Here is a 19,604-nt window from a genome sequence, read left to right as displayed (position 1 = left end):
GTGGCCCCCCTCAAGCTGCAGCGCACTCATCCATTCATCGAGGCCGTGGGGGTAGCACTCCCGGGCTCCAAGACTGACTCGGACCCGGAGTCAGACTCCTATTCCCTCTAAGCCTCCTGCGTGGAATTCAAGCCGGGGTCCGAGCCAGAGAAGAGAGACAAAGTTCTCAGAGCACGCGAGCACCGAACCCGAGGAAAAAGAAGAAACAGTAGTCTCGGCAAAGTGCTGACTAAGGCCTCTTCCCCCGTTTTACCCCAATCCAAGATGGAAGGTCGGTGGCTTCACGCTGCTCCTGATGTCCCCTTCCTATTGGCTATCCTGAAATTGGTTTTCCAATAATACGGTTGTTGATTGGTCAATTTGTGACGGTTGCTAAAGCGATTGGTGCAGCCGCCCTTGGTGGGCGTTTCGAAAAAAAAATTTTAAGTGCAAACTAGTTTTAGTGAAAGAGATGGAAAGGGAAAACTTGAGGCGGAGGCGGAACCAAGGAAACGGCAGCTCGCATTGGTTCACTAGAGGCCTAGGGGCGGCTCTTGAACTCTCCTTCCTCATGATTAGTCCAATTCAGGAAAAGAGGGCGGGCACTTAGGAGAGGGCGGCAGAAGCGCCTGCTTCTATTGGTCATACCCGAAGGGAGGTGGAGTGCTCGCGACGGTTGATTGGTGCTGGGAATGAGGAAGGAGGGGCTCTGAGCGGAGGTTTTGTTGTGAGGGTCGGTTGTCAAGCAGCGACCAATCAGGCCAGGGGATGGAGGCAAGTGGGGGTCGCGCCTGGAGCGGAGCCTCGGCCTTCCGAGCCGCAGCTGCAGGTGGAGTGGGCGAGGGGGCGAAGGGGCGAAGGGGCGAGGCGGCGAGGGGAGGTTGAGCCTTGGGCTGGGGCGAGCCAGGCGGGGCCAGGCTGGGATGCGACGGAGAAGGCTCTGGGCGGAGGGAGGCTGGAGCCAGTGCTGAGAGGAGTGGGAGGGTTAGGCAGGGCCGAGGGACCAGCCCCAGCTTCGGGAGGGGCGGGACCGGTGTGGAGGCCCGAGGGGAAACTCCTGGGAGGCCGGAAGGAGAGCCGGGGGTCTGCGGGAGGAGGGGGGATGAATGGGGACACTTGAAGCAGGAGAGTGAATGAATGGGGATAGCAGAGAGAAAAGGGGGGACTTAAGAGGGTCTGGCGAGGCAGGGGCCAAGTTAGGGAGCCCTGGAGACCGGATGTGCACACACAGGCGGCAGGGAGAAGGAGGAGAGAATGGAGAACTAGAGAGGCAGACCTGGGGAATCCAGGAGAAAGAGGCTTGGAGGAGCGGATAGAAGGCTCCATGAGGTCGCCTTTTAATGCTGAAGAGTCATACCGACTCATGCCCAGTCTGGAGGCCTAGTTCCCAGCACTGTCCTTGGAAATGGCAGGGACCTGGAGTAGTTCCCTTGATTCATACTGGACTCCCAGGGCCCATTTCAAGACTCTACCTAGAGAAAACTTCAGTCTCTATCTCTCGGGTGCCTCTCGTGGCCCCCTAAACTTAGTCTCTGACTCCGCCCCCTTCCCATACGTCAGACAAAACTGACTCTCAGATCTATGGGAACTGCAGACATGTGGTCTTTCTTCCCCGCCCCACTGCAGCTGCTGCATTTCAGCTGCATTTCAGGCAGCCAACCTCCTGGAACAGAACCTCCTCCCATCATCCTGGCCACTGAGAGAACCTTCTTTTTCTCTGTGCTTCAGCCACCCTGCCTGAGATACCCCTCTGCAGATTCTCAAACCCAGCTTGCAGTGGAGCTCTTGTCTCTGGTGCCTTTGGTGGGTGTCTGTTTTTATCAAGTGACCTTGGCCATCGAGGGAGCTGCAGCTGCAGTTCTGTAAACCCAGGGACCCCCTGAGCTCCCCCTGAGTGTTTGCTAACAAGCCATCACCTCTGTTTGTATTCCAGCCCAGTGTTGAGCTGAGATGGCTCAAGCTTGACATTCCATCACCCAGGATCCCAAAAGGCACGCACGGGCTGCTGCTGTGGATGATTTAAAACCACGAGGTGGTCTGGAGAGAGGCATTCCCTCTGCCTGCATGTGTGGAAACTCCCTGCCAACTTGATTGGTGGATCTGGGGGGGATCCACCCCCACCCCACAAGGAAAGCACAGTCTATTGTGGGTGGACCTTCAGGTGCCAGCCAGCTGAAGGATGGCCACCCCTGTGGTCACCAAGACGGCCTGGAAGTTGCGTGAGTGGCTTGCTTTCTTACCCCATTTACCCCGGTAGCTGTTTGTTGGTGGGTGGCCCGGACCCTCAACTTTGTCTTCCACTCTTGGCACAAGGGGAGACTCCCATTCTTTGGCATAAAATAGACCAACATGCAAATCATGACTTTGGCAGTGAGTGAGACTGCCTAAGTGACTTAACCTCTCAGAGGTTTAGTTTCCTGTCTTTACGATGAGATAATCACGCTTCCATGCTAGAACTGCTGTGAGATTCAAGTGAGAAAATGAACATAATAAAGCACTTAGCAGGATTTCCAGTTAGGCAAGCAAATGGGATGGTGCCCCTCAAAGATGTCCTTGGTGTTTTCAGACGTCTCACCAGTCAAACTCCCTCATCAGATGACAACATCTTGGGACTGGGTCGGAAGTGAGAGGGTAGGCAGGGGGCTGCTAATAGCCTCTGCAATGTATCTGAATCCAGGTACCACCCACCGCCACCATTACTGTAAACTGACACCTCTAAACTCTTTGATCTTAGGTCGCTTTGATATTCTTAAAACTTACTGAGGATCACAAAGAGTTTTTGTTTATGGGACTCATATCTACCCACATTTACCACTTCAGAAGTGAACATTGAGACATTTGAAAACAACGCACAAACATACTGTTAATGATGATGTCATCACATGTCATGTATCCTCTGGAAAATGCCACCATATTCTTGTGAGGAGATGAGAGTATAAAAGTCAGACTCCATCTTAGTATTATGATAAAAGTAGTTTTGTTCTCTTGGATCCCCTGAAAGGATCTTGAGGGTCCCAGGTTTCCCTGGATCATATTTTGAGACCTGTTGCTTTGCATCTGGTGCCTCTGTGGGCCATACTCCTCTAGTAATAACTGGCTGGCATAGATCTGATGTGTCCAAACTGGTCATCCTTTGCTATGAGCTGTCCCTGGGCTGTTTTCAGAAGCAGGGCCGGGGTCCTCCACTTTTTAACTGTGAGAACCTGAGCAAAACTCTCTGCTGGGTCTCAGTGCCCTCATTTGTAAATGAGAAGATTGGGCCATGTTCAAATTGCTCCTCAGTTCCAGAGTTTAGGGAGAATCATGTTATGGGCTCCCAAGAAGGTGCACTTTGGACAGAATGGCTCTATATTTATTGGGGTTATGTATATATACCTTCAACAGCTGGTTTTTCCTGAGAAACCAGGAAAGAACCAGGCCCTGCTGAGACAGGCAAGGGCAAGGTAACAGTGGGGCTTAGAGTCTGGGGAGCACAGCACGTGGGAATCAGGTAATCACACTCACCTGTCTCTCCTTCTCTGATTTCAAGCTGGAATGTGTGCTTTAAATCAGTTAACTACATGATAGAGGGGGTAGGAGTAGAGGAGTGTGGTGGGCTGTCTAAACAGCATGTGCAAAGGCCCTGAGGCAGGAAACTTGGTGGGTTTCAAGGTCTCAGAGGAGGCCATGGGCTACAGCATGCTGTGGGAAGAATGTGGTGCTACATAGGTTGGTAAGGTCTTCTGGGACCTTACCCAGCCCTTCTGAGGCTTTGACTTTATCTGAAAGGCGAGGCCAAGCCATCAGAGCATTCAGGTGGGAAGTGACGTGATCAGGCGTGTTGGGCATCTGCTGACAATTTCATGTGCACAGCAGTTTCCATGAGTATAAATTGTCTAAAGAGCTCAAAGGCCAAATGACTTCTGGCTCCTTATGGTTCCAGAGTCTGAGGAGGATCAGAAAGTGCTTGCTGAAGCCCAGTTCTTTGCACCTTCTATTGGCATGCAGGTGCTTAGCGCTTCTGACCAGAACACAGTGTCCCCCTAGCTCTGGCTGGGATGTGGGGTCCAGACTGTGCCCCCTGAGCTTGGGAAACCAGCATGAGCCTGGGCCCCACAGTAGAGCAGCAGCCATTGGCCTGGCCAGCTGTGAGGACTTCTGTTTGTTTGCATTTAAATTCAGTACCCAGGCCTGGGCCACTGCAGGGTACCATCCTTCAGGCCAGACTGGGAGCTCTTAGGCTAGTGCCCTGTGCCGAGCCCTTCTCTGCCTGATGCCTGAGGTGTGCCCCCGCTCTCCCCACCCCACCCGCTGGTCCCTCCAGGGGTTCCAGCCAATCCCCTGGTCAGGCTTCTTGCAGGGGAGTAGTCTGAGCCCTTCTAGAAGGGCCCAGTCTTCAAATTCTGCTTGCCCTAAAGTCTGCAGTTCCTTGGGCTGGATGTCCTGTCCCTGGAGCCATCTGACCAGGCTGGAGCGTGGAGACGAGAACCTTATCACTGTCACTCCCCACCGTCTCTCAGCGCAGGGCCTCTCGCAGACACCCAGGAAACATTCATACTATGTGTTAATGGCTGTCTCTGCAGGCAGTGGTCCTGAGATGCAGAGAAGGGTGGCAGTGGGCCCAGGAGACCCAGTGCGGTGGGGCCCAGCCCGAAATTTCCCTGGGAAGGCTGAGAGGCAGGGTGGGCAGCTAGGCCTCCTGGTGGGTCACGCATGGAGGGCATCACATGTAGGGTGTGTCTTCAGAGAACAGGAGGGGCCCCGGGCTGGGGGATCGCAGTGCTCAGGGGAAGACGGTTTGGCCTCTAGCTAAATTGGGCAGTCAGTCCGGCCCAACAGAAGCTCATGAACAGATAACTCTCTGTGACCAGAGCCCCAGGGCACCCACGCATCTGTGCTACAGTGTCTAGGGGACAGAAAGCTGCTTGGCCGAGGTGTGGACCAGAGAGAGGCCCAGCTTCCTCGACTCCAGGGGCAGGGCCCCCCAGGCCCCGGCTCACGTTTGAGCCTGCCGGGAGCTCTCACCTGGCTGGGGCTGGCCCCGCCACCCCTTGAGGTGGGGTGTCGTCTGTGAGGTTGAGCCTGGGGCCTAGTCCCCCAGGCAGTTCTGAAAGCCCCTGTGAGGCATGCCGCCTGGCCAGCATCCTTTCCCAGCCCAACTTCCCAGCCTCCCTGCAGTCTGAGGCCAACACCACAGAGACCCCCAGGCAAGGCGGAGGCTGGAGGCTGGAGCAGGCGCCCAGGACGGGCCTCTGCAGAGCAGCTGCACCGCCCTCTCCCTCAGCGTGGCCCAGGCCAGCCTCCCAGCTGCCTCAGCGCATCAGCATGTTTCCCTTGTCTGTGTGGGGACTCTGTTTCTTTCCTCCCCCTTCTCAGGAGAGACTACTCAGGCCCTGGCTCGGAGACCTGGGCTGCCTCTTGGTTCCTTGCCTGTTCCTTCTCTGGCGATGCCCTCTGAGACTTAGTGTCTGCTGCAACCCCGCCTCCCCCCCAAGTCCAGGCCATGGGCCCTCGGGGCCACCCACAGTGACCTTACCTCCTCCTCTGTCCATTCGACTCTCACACCCAACCCCTCAGTTTGGCTGCCTCCTGCTCCCTCCTCACGCAGCCCACCTCCTGGATTTCTCCCGGGCCGCAGTGCCCACTCTCCATGATGTCTGATCTGTAGCCTGCCTGGCAGCCATGAGTATTCAGCCCCTCACAGAAGGTCACAGGAATGTCCTCAGTGAATCCTCAGCAGTCCAGCGAGCCACGCACTATTATTATCCCCATTTATCCGAGGAGTGCAGCACTCAGAGAGGGTGAGCAACTTGTCCAAGGCCACACAGCCTGCAATAGCAGAGCTCGGACCAGAGCCCAGTCCATGATGCTGCAGCCCTGGCTGAGCTCACCTGGGGACAGCTTGTCTGCCGTTGACCTGTATGGTTCTGAAAGTGGGTTTCCCCAAGCGGGAACACCAGGGCAGTTGAGAGGCCCTTAGGTGGTACATGGGTCAATATTTTTTATTTTAATCATTGCTTTCATTTTTCTTTTTGTATTATAGAAAAAATGTAGTGAACATATTAAGCTTGTAATTTTCATGTGTGTTATTGCTTAAATGACAAAGCTAAATAAAAATAGCATGTCAGTTTTTAAAACTGATCATAGTAACTGAATAATAATACCCATTGATATGCAGAAAAAGGAAAAAAATTCATGAGGCTTAAGGGTAGGATGGGAGTGAGTAAAGTTGAGAAATTGTTGTTTCTGTCTCAGGCCCAAGCCCTGCACTGTCTCACTGCTCATGGCGTGTGTCTGGGCACCAAAGGGAGCCGCAGGGAGGAAGGCCCTCCTTCCGGGCTTCCGGAGCCAGGGATGGGGGCCGAGCAGGATAAGGCCCAGCCTGCCTCCACGTGGCCTGTCAGGCCCCTGACTGTCTTCTCCCTCTGCTCTTCCCTGTATAGAGGAGATCGTGGCCCACGCCAGCAATGTGTCCTCACTGGTGCTGGGCAAAGCCTCGGGCCGGCTGCTGGCCACGGGCGGGGATGACTGCCGCGTCAACCTGTGGTCCATCAACAAGCCCAACTGCATCATGGTGAGGTTCGGCCGGTGGGCAGGGTGGGGCAGATGGGCAGGCCAGGGATGGGTGCTGGGAGTGGGCAGCTTTGCAGAAACCCAGCACATCAGTGCTCCCCCCAAGTTGTCTGCTCAGGGAAGTCCAGAACGACCCAGATGGCTGGGACAGCAGCCAGTCCTCAGGAATGGGGAGCGGGGGCGGTCACCTGGTCGTGGGAAGGAATTCTGGGGAGCCTGTATGAAAAGGCTAAAATAAGCCTACAGGCCCGAATCTGAGCCTCCCTTGCCCATGGGCCTGTACACTTGCCTGTTAGTTATATGCAGGGTTATTTTGATTCATTGCCCACCTCATTCCACAAAAGGGATTTGAATGCCCCTGGTTGGAGCTGGTTAGAGGACTGGTTCTTTAATAGTGTTAATGAACTCAACTCTGCTTGGCTTGGGAGCTAATACAAGTGTCGGTTGAAAGGAAAGTTTGCTTTATTCAGGAGGCTGGCTGGTGGGGAGGTGGTCTTGTGTCCAAGGGCCAGTTCCCCGCTATTGATCAGAGGGCAAGAACTTTTAAAGGGGAGTTTCAGAGGTGTGTAGCTGATGCAAGGGAGCCACGTGCAGAGCGGCACAGCCAGCTCTGACGTCACCGGAAGTCGGTTGTGCGGCGGTCCACCCAGCATCGTGTCCAGCTTCATGGTCTGTCTGTTCCCGTTTCTTTGAGGCCAGTTCTCAGAACTGTGGCATCTTACGTCATGGTGACAGTGTGGTCGTCATGTAGTCAGCTTCTTCCATCTGGTGGGAGTTTCGATATCTACAAGACAGCTTGACAAGATAGGGTTCAGGTCAGGATCCACAGCCCTTGAGAAGGAACCAAAGCTCCTTGACTTTGTTTAATGACTAAACTCTTATTATTTGGTCTTGTTTGGCTGCTTGCCTTTGCTTCTTCTGCATTTTCCTTACTCCTCTGATTGAATTTGTTCTCTGACAAAAGTTTTTCTCCAGATAAAAGGCAGGCAGAGGACATGGAGGTGGGTGGCGTCTGTCCTGGGAAGGCCCTGTAGGGTTCTGCTCAATTTCATTAGCACTGTCCCCCTGGTTACACAACTGTATTCAATGCCAAAAACCGTTTTCCAAAACGAAATCACACAGGAGGGGAAAAAAATACAGAAATGAGTTCTGTGCAGTTTGATTGTCCAAGGACCATTACACCTGGCACTTTGGTCTGTGTGCTTCTAGGGGCTGATACAGACACATATGCGTGCATGTGTGTGCAGACTTGTGCCTATGTGTACACATGTAAACATGCCCACGTGTACACACACAGAAATACATAACAATATGTTTCCAGTACACTGTCTTACTCTTTTGTAGCCTGGCTTTTTAAAATATAGCAACATTGAGAGTGTTTTCCTGTGTCAGCAAATATCCTTTTACAACACGAGTTTTAATAGCTTCATGGTATCCCATTGTAGGGGTGAGCCTGGCTCCCAGTGTGGAAGTCACAGCCAGGTTTTTGGCTCAGCCTAGCCACAGTGGGGCACATCCTCATCTCCCTAAATCTTCAGACCGATCTGCAATCATAAGATTGAATCTGTGGGTGTGTACTTTTTATAAAGCTTTCAAAACATATTGCCAAACTGCCCTCCAGAAGTCAATTTACATTCTCATCGGTGGCACTGAAGCTTGCCCTCTCCTCCTCCAATCTTGCCACACAGGACAGTGTTCTTTTTACTCTTAACTGAGTAAAGATAAAAAGGAGGTGAGGTTTATCAGTAGAAACGTGATCAACTCAGTGCTCTTGTGAGATCCAATGGACAGCTGAGATCTGACCCAAACCATGGCCAAGGTTAAGGTCAGAACTGAGATTGGGTTAAGAAGAGAATTGAAATTGTTTTGCATCACTTTGTTTTGGGGGATCAGGTGCGTTTCCTGCTCCCTGAAATGCCAGAGTAACACACCCCAATTGAAAAAGAATCAACAGAGGCTGGTCTGAATTGGGGAGAGTGTCTGTGTTTCCAGCAGAATCACTCCCAGGTCCTCTGGTGGGGGTCAGCCCCTGGGGACCTGGGGGCTCCAGAGGCCACTGACGGGTCAGACCTCAGTTCTGCCATGATTTCCCCTCTGGAGGGCTGGGCCAGGCAGAGTAGAGATGGGAGCACAGTCCAGGAGGACATTGCTTTGGACTTAGGACTGAAGGGTCAGCTGCCCCCCTGGAGGGCCACTCCTGCAGGTGACGTTCCTGTTGGGAGCACAGCGGGTGATGGCGTGTGGCTGGGGTCTGGCCCACTTTCAGCCCTGGGAGCCGAGAGGCCTGGGGGGGCCACAGGATCCCTGCTTGATGAGCTTCCCGGGGATCCAGGATTGGGGGCAGCAGCTGGGGGTCTGTTGACACAGCGCACCAAAGCTGCTACCTTCTCTCCTCAGAGCCTGACGGGTCACACGTCCCCTGTGGAGAGCGTCCGTCTCAACACCCCCGAGGAGCTCATCGTGGCCGGCTCCCAGTCGGGCTCCATCCGCGTCTGGGACCTGGAAGCTGCCAAAAGTAGGTGTCCACACTTGCTTCCCCCCCACGCATGCCTGCAGTTGTGCTTGTCCCCAGCTTTCCCATCCAGCCACTTTCTCCAGGAAGCCTGTTCTAACTAGGTTAGGTGCTTCTCTCCTGGTTCACTCACCCGACGGTGTGTTTTAGGTTCCAGGGTTGCTTTGGGAGGTCATCCCAGATCCTCTCGTGGGACCTGCTTTTCTCCTCCCCTGCCTCCCCCTCTCTCCGTCTCCCCCTCCTCCCCTCTCCCTCCCCCCTCCCCCCTCTCCAGGCTTGTAGGACCTTCCCCCCAGTGTCCTCAGGTTTCACAGTGAAGGGCGTTGGTGTGCACGTTCTCATCCTTGTACTGGGTCCTCACTGGGGTCTTGGTCTGGAGACTCATGCCCTCAGTTCTGAGCCAAATAGGGAGTCTCACTTTCCCTAGAATGGGGCTGCCTCTCAGCCTCACCGGCTGTTGCCACATCAGAATGTGGGCACAGTCTTGCCAGCTCTACAGATTTTTTAAGAGAAGCTGGGAATCTGGGCATTTATGTGGAATCCACCCATTTCTAAAGGTTGACAGCTAACTCATACTTTTCAGAACACTGTGCAGGCTGACACTCAGAGGTCTAAGTAAAACCTGTTTGCTCACTGCTTTTTGCCAGCCTCCAGTCTGGACCTTGCAGCATGCCATCTGCTCCCTGAAGGATGGGAGAGGAAGGGGTGGCATGGGTTTTTGCCGAGTCTGCCTCTCCCCAAAACGTTGCCCTCTTCACCTTAAAGGTCATTCTGGCCTCTCCTCTGGTGCCTGCAGGATGCTCTGCTGCAGGATGGTGGCCATTGGCCACACATGCCCAGTGGCCAGGTTCATCCTGCTTTCGTGTAGGTGGTCCTCAAGTTAGGACCTCACTTGAGCCTCTTGGGTGATGCTTACCCACCTAGTGGCAGACTGTTTCAGAAAGACAGAGCCCCAGGACCTCTTAGATAATAAAACAGGGGCTGCGAGCTTAGCATCTCAGCACGCAGTCCCACTGCCTGGCCACACATAGGACCCACAAGGCGGGGGCATCACTGGATAAGGGGCCAGGGAGGAAGCATGTCCAGGCTGGCTGGGCTCCAGCCAAGAAAACAAAAAGCCTCAGGCAGCAGGCGGTTCAACTCTGGGAAGCCTCTGCCTAGACCCAGATCCCAGTGGAGGGTACCAGCCATTTGCCATTCACAGAGGAGCAAGACATAAAGAGAAGCCAAAAGTTGTGATTTCGCAGCCATGATTTTCATGCACAAGGGAATTTGAGAGATTTCTTGAGGTAGGCAAAGAATGGAAACTAAAGACGTCTGGAATTTCTGAGCCCTGGGCTCCCAGGGCTGGCTGTTCTACAAGCTACTTGTGACACATCCCAGACTCCACTCCCAGAGAAACTGACTCAGGAGAGGGATGGGCCCAGGATCTGGCTGTCATAAGCTTCTAGCTGGTTCTGATGCAAAACCAGGTTGGCACTGTCTCCTTTTTTGACAGATGGGCAAAGAGACCCAAGGAGGGCCCTGAACTTGGTAAAGACTCCATGGCTGGGGTGTCTGACCTCGAATCCTGGTGTCAGGACTCCCATCCCAGCGCTGTCTGCCCTGCCATTTGGCAGGGGTGGGTGGGTTTCAGTGACAAAAGAGAAACTCGCCCTCAGCATTCTCGGCAGGAAGACCTAAGTAAGACCTCAGGCCCACCTCCACCCCTACCCACCACAGCGTGGGTGGAAATGATACAGAGGCAAACTGGCACCTCACGTGCAAAAAGAGGTTGTTAAAGGGCTGCCTGACTATGGCTTCACTTGCCCATCACTGGAAGGTCCAGCTGCTCAGCTGGAGGGTTTGGAAGTTCCCATGTTGGGTAGACAGGCCCTGGACACCCCTCTTCTCTGCAGATCCTGGATCCCGTGACCAAGTAGGGCATCAGGAGGGACTGAGAGCCCTCCCAGGACAGAACAGCAAGGGCAGAAATCACACCAGAAGAATGTGGTCCTGCCTGCTTTCCATGGAGAGCCAGAGGGCGAGGGCGGGTCAGCCCGGGATCCCACAGGAAGGCAGTCTGGGCTTCACAAAGCCGGCCTACGCAGGGGTGGGACCTGCTGCATCCTCTGGGGTGGGGCAGGATTTTGGAAGCCTGGCTCTGGGATGCAAAGCAGGTGGGCTGGCAGGGGCGGCATGGACTGGAGCATGTGCAAGGGGAGTGTGCACCCTTCAGGGCCTGGACTGGGCTGCATGTGCCCGAAGCCCCCTTGGCCAGAAAGGCAGTGCTGAGCCCCCGATGGCATGTAACAACTACAGTGTGGGGAGGACAGCTGCTCAGATCTTAGTGTCTTTGAATTTTGTCCTTAAAGCATTATGTGTGCAGTCTGCTTGAACACCTGCTCCAACGGAGAGCTCACTACCTCACAAGGCAGCCTGTTTCACCTTGGCTCAAACCTGAGGATCCCTGGACTGCCACACTTCTTTGTCCAGCACCCTTGGCATGATCAGTTTCATTCAAACAGCAGAATTATAAATTTTCTAAAAAGCAAGGCATATGAGGCCAGAGAAAAGAGGCAAATTTGAGTGGTACCAGAGAATACTCTGATACAGAATGATACAGAAACACAAGCCTCCCTCATCCACTACCCATTGACATCCTGCTCGAATACCACCTCCTCCAAAAAGCCCCCCTGGACTTCTCTTTCAACCTAGCAGCTTCTCCCCCACCTTGGACCGCTCCTGCGTCCCTCTCCTCGTGCTGTCTTGGGTGTGATGGGATGCCTGGCAGGTCATAAGCTCCATGTCCACAGGATGTAAACCAAATGCAGCAGCTGCTCGACTCTGCCGACTCCGGGGCTTCACTCTTGTGAGAACACATTGGCACAAGCCGCATGGCGCTTGCGGGGAGTTTTCTGGGGGCTCATGTAATGGCAGAAATGGCTGGCATCTCTCAGGAGGAAAATAAGAAAAGCTAGTTGTTAGAGTGGTAGGACTCTGGTTGACTTTCCTCTTCATCTTGAACGTCTGTGTTACTGTTGTGTTTTCCTGTGCCGTCAGTACGAAAGCACACACAGAAACGAACACTGAAGCCATTTCTCTGCTCGCCGTCCTGTTCACCTCTCACACCACTGTCTACTCTCTCCCCTGTTAGTCCTTCGCACACTTATGGGACACAAAGCCAACATCTGCAGCCTGGATTTCCACCCATATGGCGAGTTTGTAGCCTCGGGTTCCCAGGACACAAACATCAAGGTGAGACACCACTCAGCACCCTGGCTCTCCCGGGACTGGGCCGGCAGTGGAACCAGGATGGTGAGTCCCACCCGAGGGGGTGGGCTTTGGCTCTGCAGGGGCCCCTCCCCGAGGTGCTGCAGAATCCATGGCCCCCCTCCCCCGCCCCAGGCAGGGAGATGTGGGAGCACTGGCCAGACATTTGTACTCGGAATGCCCAGCTTTATAAGAGCAGTTTCCAGACCCCTGTCATTTTGGGGTGTAATGACCTGGAGGTGCTCAGAGCCCCTCTCTGCTCATGGCCATCTACTGCCCTCTGACCCAAGCTCCAGGACTGAGCTTGGCTAGGCCTCCCTAGCACAGCCCACCTTGGTTGTGACCTGTTCTGACCCCGGCCCCTCTCTGCTCCCCGCTTCACAGCTCTGGGACATCAGGAGGAAAGGCTGTGTCTTCCGATACAGGGTAAGTGAGGCCCCTCTCTCCATCATTCCACAAGCACCTTGAGGGCATTGAGCCTGGGGCGGTGCCCAGACCCTGGGAGGGGCTGGAGGAGCTGCTCATCCAGCCTGGGTGAGACCGTGAGAAACAAAAAGTCCAGATGAGAAATGTGCATCTGGAGCAGAGCAGGGGTGCAGTGGGTGGTCCACCTGGACCCCCAGCTTTCCATGCTCCCCACAGAACCATGTTCAGCAAACTGTCCTCCACAGTTTGTAGGCTGATAACATGTGTTATTAAGTGAAGGGGGTTCCTGTTCATATGAGTTTGGAAGCACTGAGTTTAATAATTATTTTTCGAAGTCGTTCGACCCTTTGACGTAAGAGGAGGCATTTAACTCTCCAAAAAGAGGCACAGCACGTATTGCCCCTCAACCTGTAAGACCACGAGGTCTTGATCTGGAGTGTCCCGCAGGACTAGGGATCCCTGAACACCCATGGGGAGGCGTTCCTCTGTGGCATTCCCCCGCAGCTGGCGGTTTGTCACCTCTCTGCCGGCTCCCAGGAAGCACTGCTTGTGGAGGGCAGGGAGAGTAGGGGTGGGGAGGGGAGCCCACAGGGCCGGGCCCCTCCAGCATGCGTGCCCTGTCTTGTCCTCAGGGGCACAGCCAGGCCGTGCGGTGTCTCCGGTTCAGCCCTGACGGGAAGTGGTTGGCATCTGCCGCAGATGACCATACGGTGAAGGTAGCTCGCGGCCAGGCGTGGGCCCAGGGCTGGGGACTGGGGTCTGCCGATCACACCCAGGTTGGGTCCTTATCTCCCTCCCCATCCGGCTCGCCCGCCCCAAGACTGTCCAGAGTGGGAGGCGGTTTGTGGATAAAGAGCGCGGACTGGATGAGAGGGTCATCCGGAGGCTGAGGGCCAGGCTGGTCCTGACCTCCAGCCCACCCTGCCTCAGCTCTGGGATCTGACTGCTGGCAAGATGATGTCCGAGTTCCCTGGCCACACGGGGCCTGTCAACGTGGTGGAGTTCCACCCCAACGAGTACCTCCTGGCTTCCGGCAGCTCTGACAGGTGAGGAGGAGGAACAGGGCCCATGACCTGTGACTGCCACACCTCTGTGCTCTGGGTGTGTATCTGCCCCAGTCTGCCTCTCGGTCCCGGGGTGTCACATTCTATCTGGACTGAACTGACTGCCAGCCAAGCCAGCCTGGCACCCAGGTCACATCTCTCTCCTGACTCCAGTTCCCCGGCCCCAGTGTCCTGGGCCTTCCTGGCTTGTCTGGATCCAAGGCCAGTGTCCACCTCCCATGTGCTCAAGAGTAGCCCTGACCTGGGGGTGGGTGGGCAAGTGTCTGCAAAAAAGCGCGTCTTCCCAGCCACTGGCCTGCGTAGAAACCAGGCATGGGGCCTGACTCTCTGCAGGACCATCCGTTTCTGGGATCTGGAGAAATTCCAGGTGGTGAGCTGTATCGAAGGGGAGCCGGGGCCTGTCAGGTAGGCGGCTGCAGGGCGTTGGGCGGGGCCTCCTCCGGGCCATGGGGCGTGGCCACGGTGGCCCTTTCGTCTCCACTTCCGCTCTGGTCCTGGACTTGCCGCAGCCTCTCCGGAGGCTTCTGACCCACGGCCTCCTCTCACCTGGCCCAGGAGCATCCTCTTCAACCCCGATGGCTGCTGCCTGTACAGTGGCTGCCAGGACTCGCTGCGTGTCTACGGCTGGGAGCCAGAGCGCTGTTTTGATGTGGTCCTCGTCCACTGGGGCAAGGTGGCCGACCTGGCCATCTGCAACGACCAGCTGGTGAGAGAGCCACCGCCCACCTTGCACCTTTGCGCCAGGCTGCCGGCCTCCTTCCCCGCAGGCCCCCAACTCCCTCCTGGCCCTGTGGGGACCCTACCCTCAGGGCCCCACGAAGGGTCCCGCCCCAGCTCCTCCATTTCCTGCAGATAGGCGTGGCCTTCTCTCAGAGCAACGTCTCCTCTTACGTGGTGGACCTGACGCGGGTCACCAGGACAGGCACGGTGGCCCGGGACCCAGTGCAGGACAGCCGGCCTCCGGCGCAGCAGCCGCCCCACCCCAGCGCCCCCCTTCGCCGCATCTACGAGCGGCCCAGCACCGCCTGCAGCAAGCCTCAGAGGTGGGGTGCTCGGGGCCTCAGAGGGCACTGGGGGGTGCAGGAGGTGGGCCCCCCGGCCTCACCACCTGCACCCCCCCCACCTCCCTTTGCTCGGCCGGCCCCCCAGGGTGAAGCAGAACTCGGAGAGCGAGCGCCGCAGCCCCAGCAGTGAGGACGACCGGGACGAGCGGGAGTCTCGGGCCGAGATCCAGAACGCGGAGGACTACAATGAGATCTTCCAGCCCAAGAACAGCATCAGTGAGGCCCTCCCCTCCCCTCCCTTCCCATCCCTGCCTAGCCCCACCATCCCACTCTGGGACGCAAAGGCAGATGGTCCTTTCCAGGATGGTGTCCATGTTGCTGCGCCCCCTTAGCCTAATTCCTCACCTACATCTGGGCCCGACTCTGTCCCCAGGTCCTCTAGGCCCCAGCAGAAGCCCAGCAGCCCCTCAGTGCTTGGCCTGCCAGGGGCAAGGGCATGAGTAGTGGCAAGCCTGAGGGTTCAGGCCCTAGGGATCACGGTCTACAACAGTATGTGCACCCTGGAACCACTTACCCATCTCCTGCATCCTGTGGGGCCCTGGGGTCCTGGCTGACTAGGCCCTGAGGGCTCTGACAGCAGCCCTGGGCTGGCCCATGTGAGTCCCCAGCCCCCTTCACCTCTGCAGGTCGGACGCCACCCCGAAGAAGTGAACCCTTCCCTGCACCCCCAGAAGATGGTGAGTCAGGGGGCAGAGCCTGGCCTCCCAGGCTCCCCAGTCTTCCTCTTCCAGGCTGCCCCCCCCCCCACCACAGGACAGTTCCCAGCCTCTCTCCCCCTGGGTCTTTTCCCACCATTCGCCCAAAAAGCACCTACTGTGTGCCAGGCGTGGGACTCGGCCCTGCTAACTGAGCATGACAAAGCAGGCAGGTGCCCACACCCAGTGAGGAAGGCGGATGGTAGGCAGCCACGTGGGAGGAGGAGCCCGGGTGGTAAGAGGCACTGGGGCCTGTGTACATGGGGGCTGTGAGGCTCTGCAGAGGCGGTGCATCAGGCAGGCCTGGGGGCCAGGTGAGGATATGGGGAGGGAATAGCCTCAGGTGAGAGGAAGCTAAGAGGAGGGCAGGGGTTTGGGGGGGCCAGGTCCCCAGGCCCTGGGGGTTGGGTTTTGCTGCTGGAGGATTTTTGCTGCTGGTTTTTGCTGTTTGATTTTGCTGCTGAAGAATTTAAGAAGGGAGAAAAATCTGATCTGCTTTATGATTGGAAAAGGTGGGATGGGGCACCCTCATCTTCCAGCCCAACCTCCGCCTCCCCACCTCTCCCCACCACCAGCTTTCTCCTCAAGGGGCCATCTTCCTGTGCCCCTAAAGCTGGGTTCCTGAAGCACCTCTGTCTCCTACACTCCTATTCACCATCCGCTCGGCACCAACCCCCCCGTGAAAAACACACTCCATTCCTAGTGAGGTGTTGGGGCCACCACTCCCTGGGTCCCATCCACATGTGGTGCTCAGTTCCTGCTTTCTGCCAGACCTGTGGTTGAGTAGGTGGAAAGGGAGGGGACAGGCCCCGCCCTCTTCACCAGGCCTCCCCTGTAAGAGGCAAGGCGCCACCCAGAGTCCCAGCCCGAGCCCTGCCTTCCCGCCTGTCCCATCTCCCGACCTGACCTGACCCAGGGATCTTTCCCTTCTATCACCAGACATGGCCACAGCCAAGGAGGCAGCAAAGCCCAGCCCAGCCACAGACGCACAGTTCTCGGTGCCAAACGTATGTCCAGGTGGAGCAGGCACGGTACGAGGCTTGGAGAGGGCCTGGTGCCCTGAATCAGGGCTGGGGTGACCCTTGCCAGAGAGAGGGGCAGAGGGGGAAGCTTTGGGCTGGCTGCCTGCTAACTCCAGACCCTTCCAGCTTGAGGTCCTGTCCCGGCCCCCGGTCATCACTTCCACCCCTGCACCCAAGGCCGAGCCTGCCATCTTTCCTGCCACCCGCAATGAGCCCATCGGACTGAAGGCCTCCAACTTCCTGCCCGTGAGTGGGGGGCCCAGGCTGAGAGCGGGTGGAGGCCCATGGGGCAAGGGCAGAACTTGGCTGCCAGCATCCAGGCACCCATTCCACGCAGGCTGTGAAGATCCCCCAGCAGGCAGAGCTGGTCGACGAGGATGCCATGTCCCAGATCCGCAAAGGCCATGACACCATGTGCGTCGTGCTCACCAGCCGCCACAAGAACCTGGACACTGTGCGGGGTGTGTGGACCACAGGTGATATCAAGGCAAGTGCCACCCCTGCCTGTGTTTAGAGCTGAGCTGAGAATAGAGCTTCCTGGGGTGGAGTTGAAGGGGTGGTAGGCAGCTCCAATCACCACACCTTGCAGTTTTATGTACCCCCCCAATAAAGCCTGTGATCACATCAGACCCAGGCAGGGCCACTGTGTCCCTGGTCCCCACTGACGGGTGCTCTGTTTGCACAGACGTCGGTGGACTCGGCCGTGGCCATCAATGACCTGTCTGTGGTCGTAGACCTCCTTAACATTGTCAACCAGAAGGCGTGAGTGGCTGTGACAGGGGATGGGAGGTGGGGGGCCGTGGGCAGGGCCAGGTGCTGAGGGCACGTATCCCTGGCCCTCTCCCCAGCTCCCTGTGGAAGCTGGATCTGTGCACCACGGTTCTGCCGCAGATCGAGAAGCTTCTGCAGAGCAAGTATGAGAGGTACTCATGGGGAAGCCACACCTGCCTCACAGCAGGGCGGGGTGGGGGTGGACCGCGGGAAAGACCCCCAGGGCTGGTGCACTTGTGGGGTGGCTGCACCACACTGCTATCCTCTTCGAAGTTAGAAGGCCAGAGTGACCACAAGTCCATGCTGCCTCTGGCCCCGTCTCTGCCCCGCTTTGTCTCCGTGAGCCGTGCACTCTGTTTAGTGATTCTATCCATCCCTCTGCCCTTGCAGCTATGTCCAGACAGGCTGCACCTCTCTGAAGCTGATCCTGCAGCGGTTTCTGCCCCTCATCACAGACATCCTGGCGGCCCCGCCTTCAGTGGGTGTGGACATCAGCCGGGAGGAGAGGTGAGGAACCCGGGCTGTGGTGGGGGGTGTGTGGTGTGCTTGTCTGTGTTTGTGTGTGTCTGTGTGTGTGTGTGTGTGTGTGCGCGCGTGCCATGTCAGGCAAGAGCACATAGGCCTGCTTGTTGATGGCCCTGGTCAAACAGCCAATAGAGGTGGTCACTGTGCCTGGGACAGTGGCGCAGGGCACGGGGTGGGGTTACCAGAGCCTGGGTTCCTCCATGGCCTGGCTCTGGCCTGGGCCCTGCTCTTTGGGTCTCAGCCTTCCCCTGGGAGGAGGGCCGGTGTGGTCAGTACAGGAAAGGCCCTGCGTTTGGGCAGGAGTCACGGGACTGTGCCGGCTGGCCACCTCCAGTGCTGACCCTCTGCCCACAGGCTGCACAAGTGCCGGCTCTGCTACAAGCAGCTCAAGAGCATCAGCAGCCTCGTCAAGAGCAAGTCAGGCTTGAGCGGCCGCCACGGCAGTGCCTTCCGCGAGCTGCACCTGCTTATGGCCAGCTTGGACTGAGGAGCCCAGAGAGTGGGGGCACCTTCAGGCCTGGCCTCGGCCCCCACGCCTGTTCCCTGTGCGCCCACCAGCCCATGAGCCTCTGCCCGGCCCCCACTGCTGCCCTGTGGCCATCCTGGAGGCGGCAGCGCTGGCCCACTGGCCACTCCTCAGCCCTGACCTCTGACAACTTCTCTGCAGCAACAGCTGCCCAGCTTTGCCCAACTCCTGCTTCCTGGGGCAGTGAACTGAACCCTGGGGCTGCTGCTGTAATTTATAAGGTGAATTTTATTAAATTTGTAACTATTCCTTGCTTTCCTTGCTGGGAGTTGCATCCTCTGGGTCACAAGGCTCTCCTGGGTCCCTGATGGCCTCTTCAGAGAGGAGACCACTTCTTCTCCAAGACCTAGAGGTGGTGCTCCACGCTGGGTGGCCAGCAGGGAGCAGCAGAGTGATGGGCCGGCCGGAAAGGGTAAGTTCAGACTTATTCTGGGGGAAAGCGGGCCCAGCAACTCCCCCTTTCATGGCTAGAAGAAACAGGTGAGGGGTGGGCTCAGGCTCTCCAGCCCAGCCCCTCTGTCTCAGCCACACTCCCACCTGTCCAGTGGATGCCTCTGAGGCCAGTTGGCAGCTGTACCCTGCAGGGGGCTGGGACCCCAGCCTTGCAGTGGGGCCACTTACTGCAGTGGCTGATCCAGAGCTCACCCCCCTCCCCCCACCCCCGGAGGCCTCCAGGGATGGGATCGGAAAGGCAGCCACCCCATGCTCTGAACAGCTGCTCCTCCCTGCAGGAGCCCCCAGTGCTGGCTGGCCAGAACAGCTCCCCTGACCCAGAGGTCACCCCGCTTCTCCTCCTGAGGCAGCTTCAGCCCATTTGGTGGGAGGACCCCACAGAGCCCTGCACACGTTTCCCCAAGGCTGGAACCAAGTGCAGGCCAGCACCACTTCCATGGTGGGGAGCCTGGTGGGCATGGCACCCATGGTTGGGGCGCTTTGGGCAGAGGGAGGAGGGGGGGTGGCACTTACCTATGGCCATTCATGTAAGGGGGCGAGGCCAGGGCAGAGGGCAGAAGTGGAGTAGGGACCACTGTGGCTAGGTTTTTGGCAAGGCTTTGGAGAGCTTGAGTTTCCCATTTATTAGGTGAAGGTGCCAGTACTTGCATGGGTCAGTCATGGTAAGGATGAGGGTAGGAGGTCACTTGATCCTGACTTAGTGGGTGACAAGCCAGCACTGGGGAACCACCCACAACATGCCAACACCCTGCTCCCTGCGTCT

The 19,604-nt window shown here is 57.0% G+C and overlaps 1 protein-coding gene across 3 annotated transcripts; it reads left to right on the top strand.

The window, feature by feature from the left end:
* Window positions 1-683: 683 nt before the first annotated feature.
* Window positions 684-18,636, top strand: KATNB1 (katanin regulatory subunit B1). Of its 3 annotated transcripts, XM_070451244.1 has the most exons (21): window positions 697-808; window positions 1,606-1,782; window positions 1,913-2,198; window positions 6,402-6,532; window positions 8,929-9,046; window positions 12,180-12,280; window positions 12,680-12,721; window positions 13,354-13,437; window positions 13,652-13,767; window positions 14,119-14,190; window positions 14,341-14,491; window positions 14,638-14,828; window positions 14,935-15,065; window positions 15,476-15,526; window positions 16,484-16,575; window positions 16,693-16,812; window positions 16,904-17,053; window positions 17,252-17,328; window positions 17,415-17,489; window positions 17,728-17,844; window positions 18,217-18,636. In XM_070451244.1, the coding sequence occupies exons 3-21, from the start codon at window positions 2,159-2,161 to the stop codon at window positions 18,347-18,349; spliced, it is 1,992 nt and encodes a 663-aa protein (XP_070307345.1). In that variant the 5' UTR covers window positions 697-808; window positions 1,606-1,782; window positions 1,913-2,158; the 3' UTR covers window positions 18,350-18,636. The 3 variants fall into 3 exon arrangements, with proteins under 3 accessions (XP_070307346.1, XP_070307345.1, XP_020759488.1); XM_070451245.1 differs by lacking the exon at window positions 1,606-1,782 and having other exon boundaries at window positions 684-753; XM_020903829.2 differs by lacking the exon at window positions 1,606-1,782.
* Window positions 18,637-19,604: the final 968 nt, after the last annotated feature.

Source organism: Odocoileus virginianus, chromosome 20 (assembly GCF_023699985.2).
Source record: "Odocoileus virginianus isolate 20LAN1187 ecotype Illinois chromosome 20, Ovbor_1.2, whole genome shotgun sequence".
Taxonomy (NCBI): Eukaryota; Metazoa; Chordata; class Mammalia; order Artiodactyla; family Cervidae; genus Odocoileus; species Odocoileus virginianus.
The sequence above is the reverse complement of the archived record's forward strand: the minus strand, read 5'-3'. Positions and strand labels throughout refer to the sequence as shown.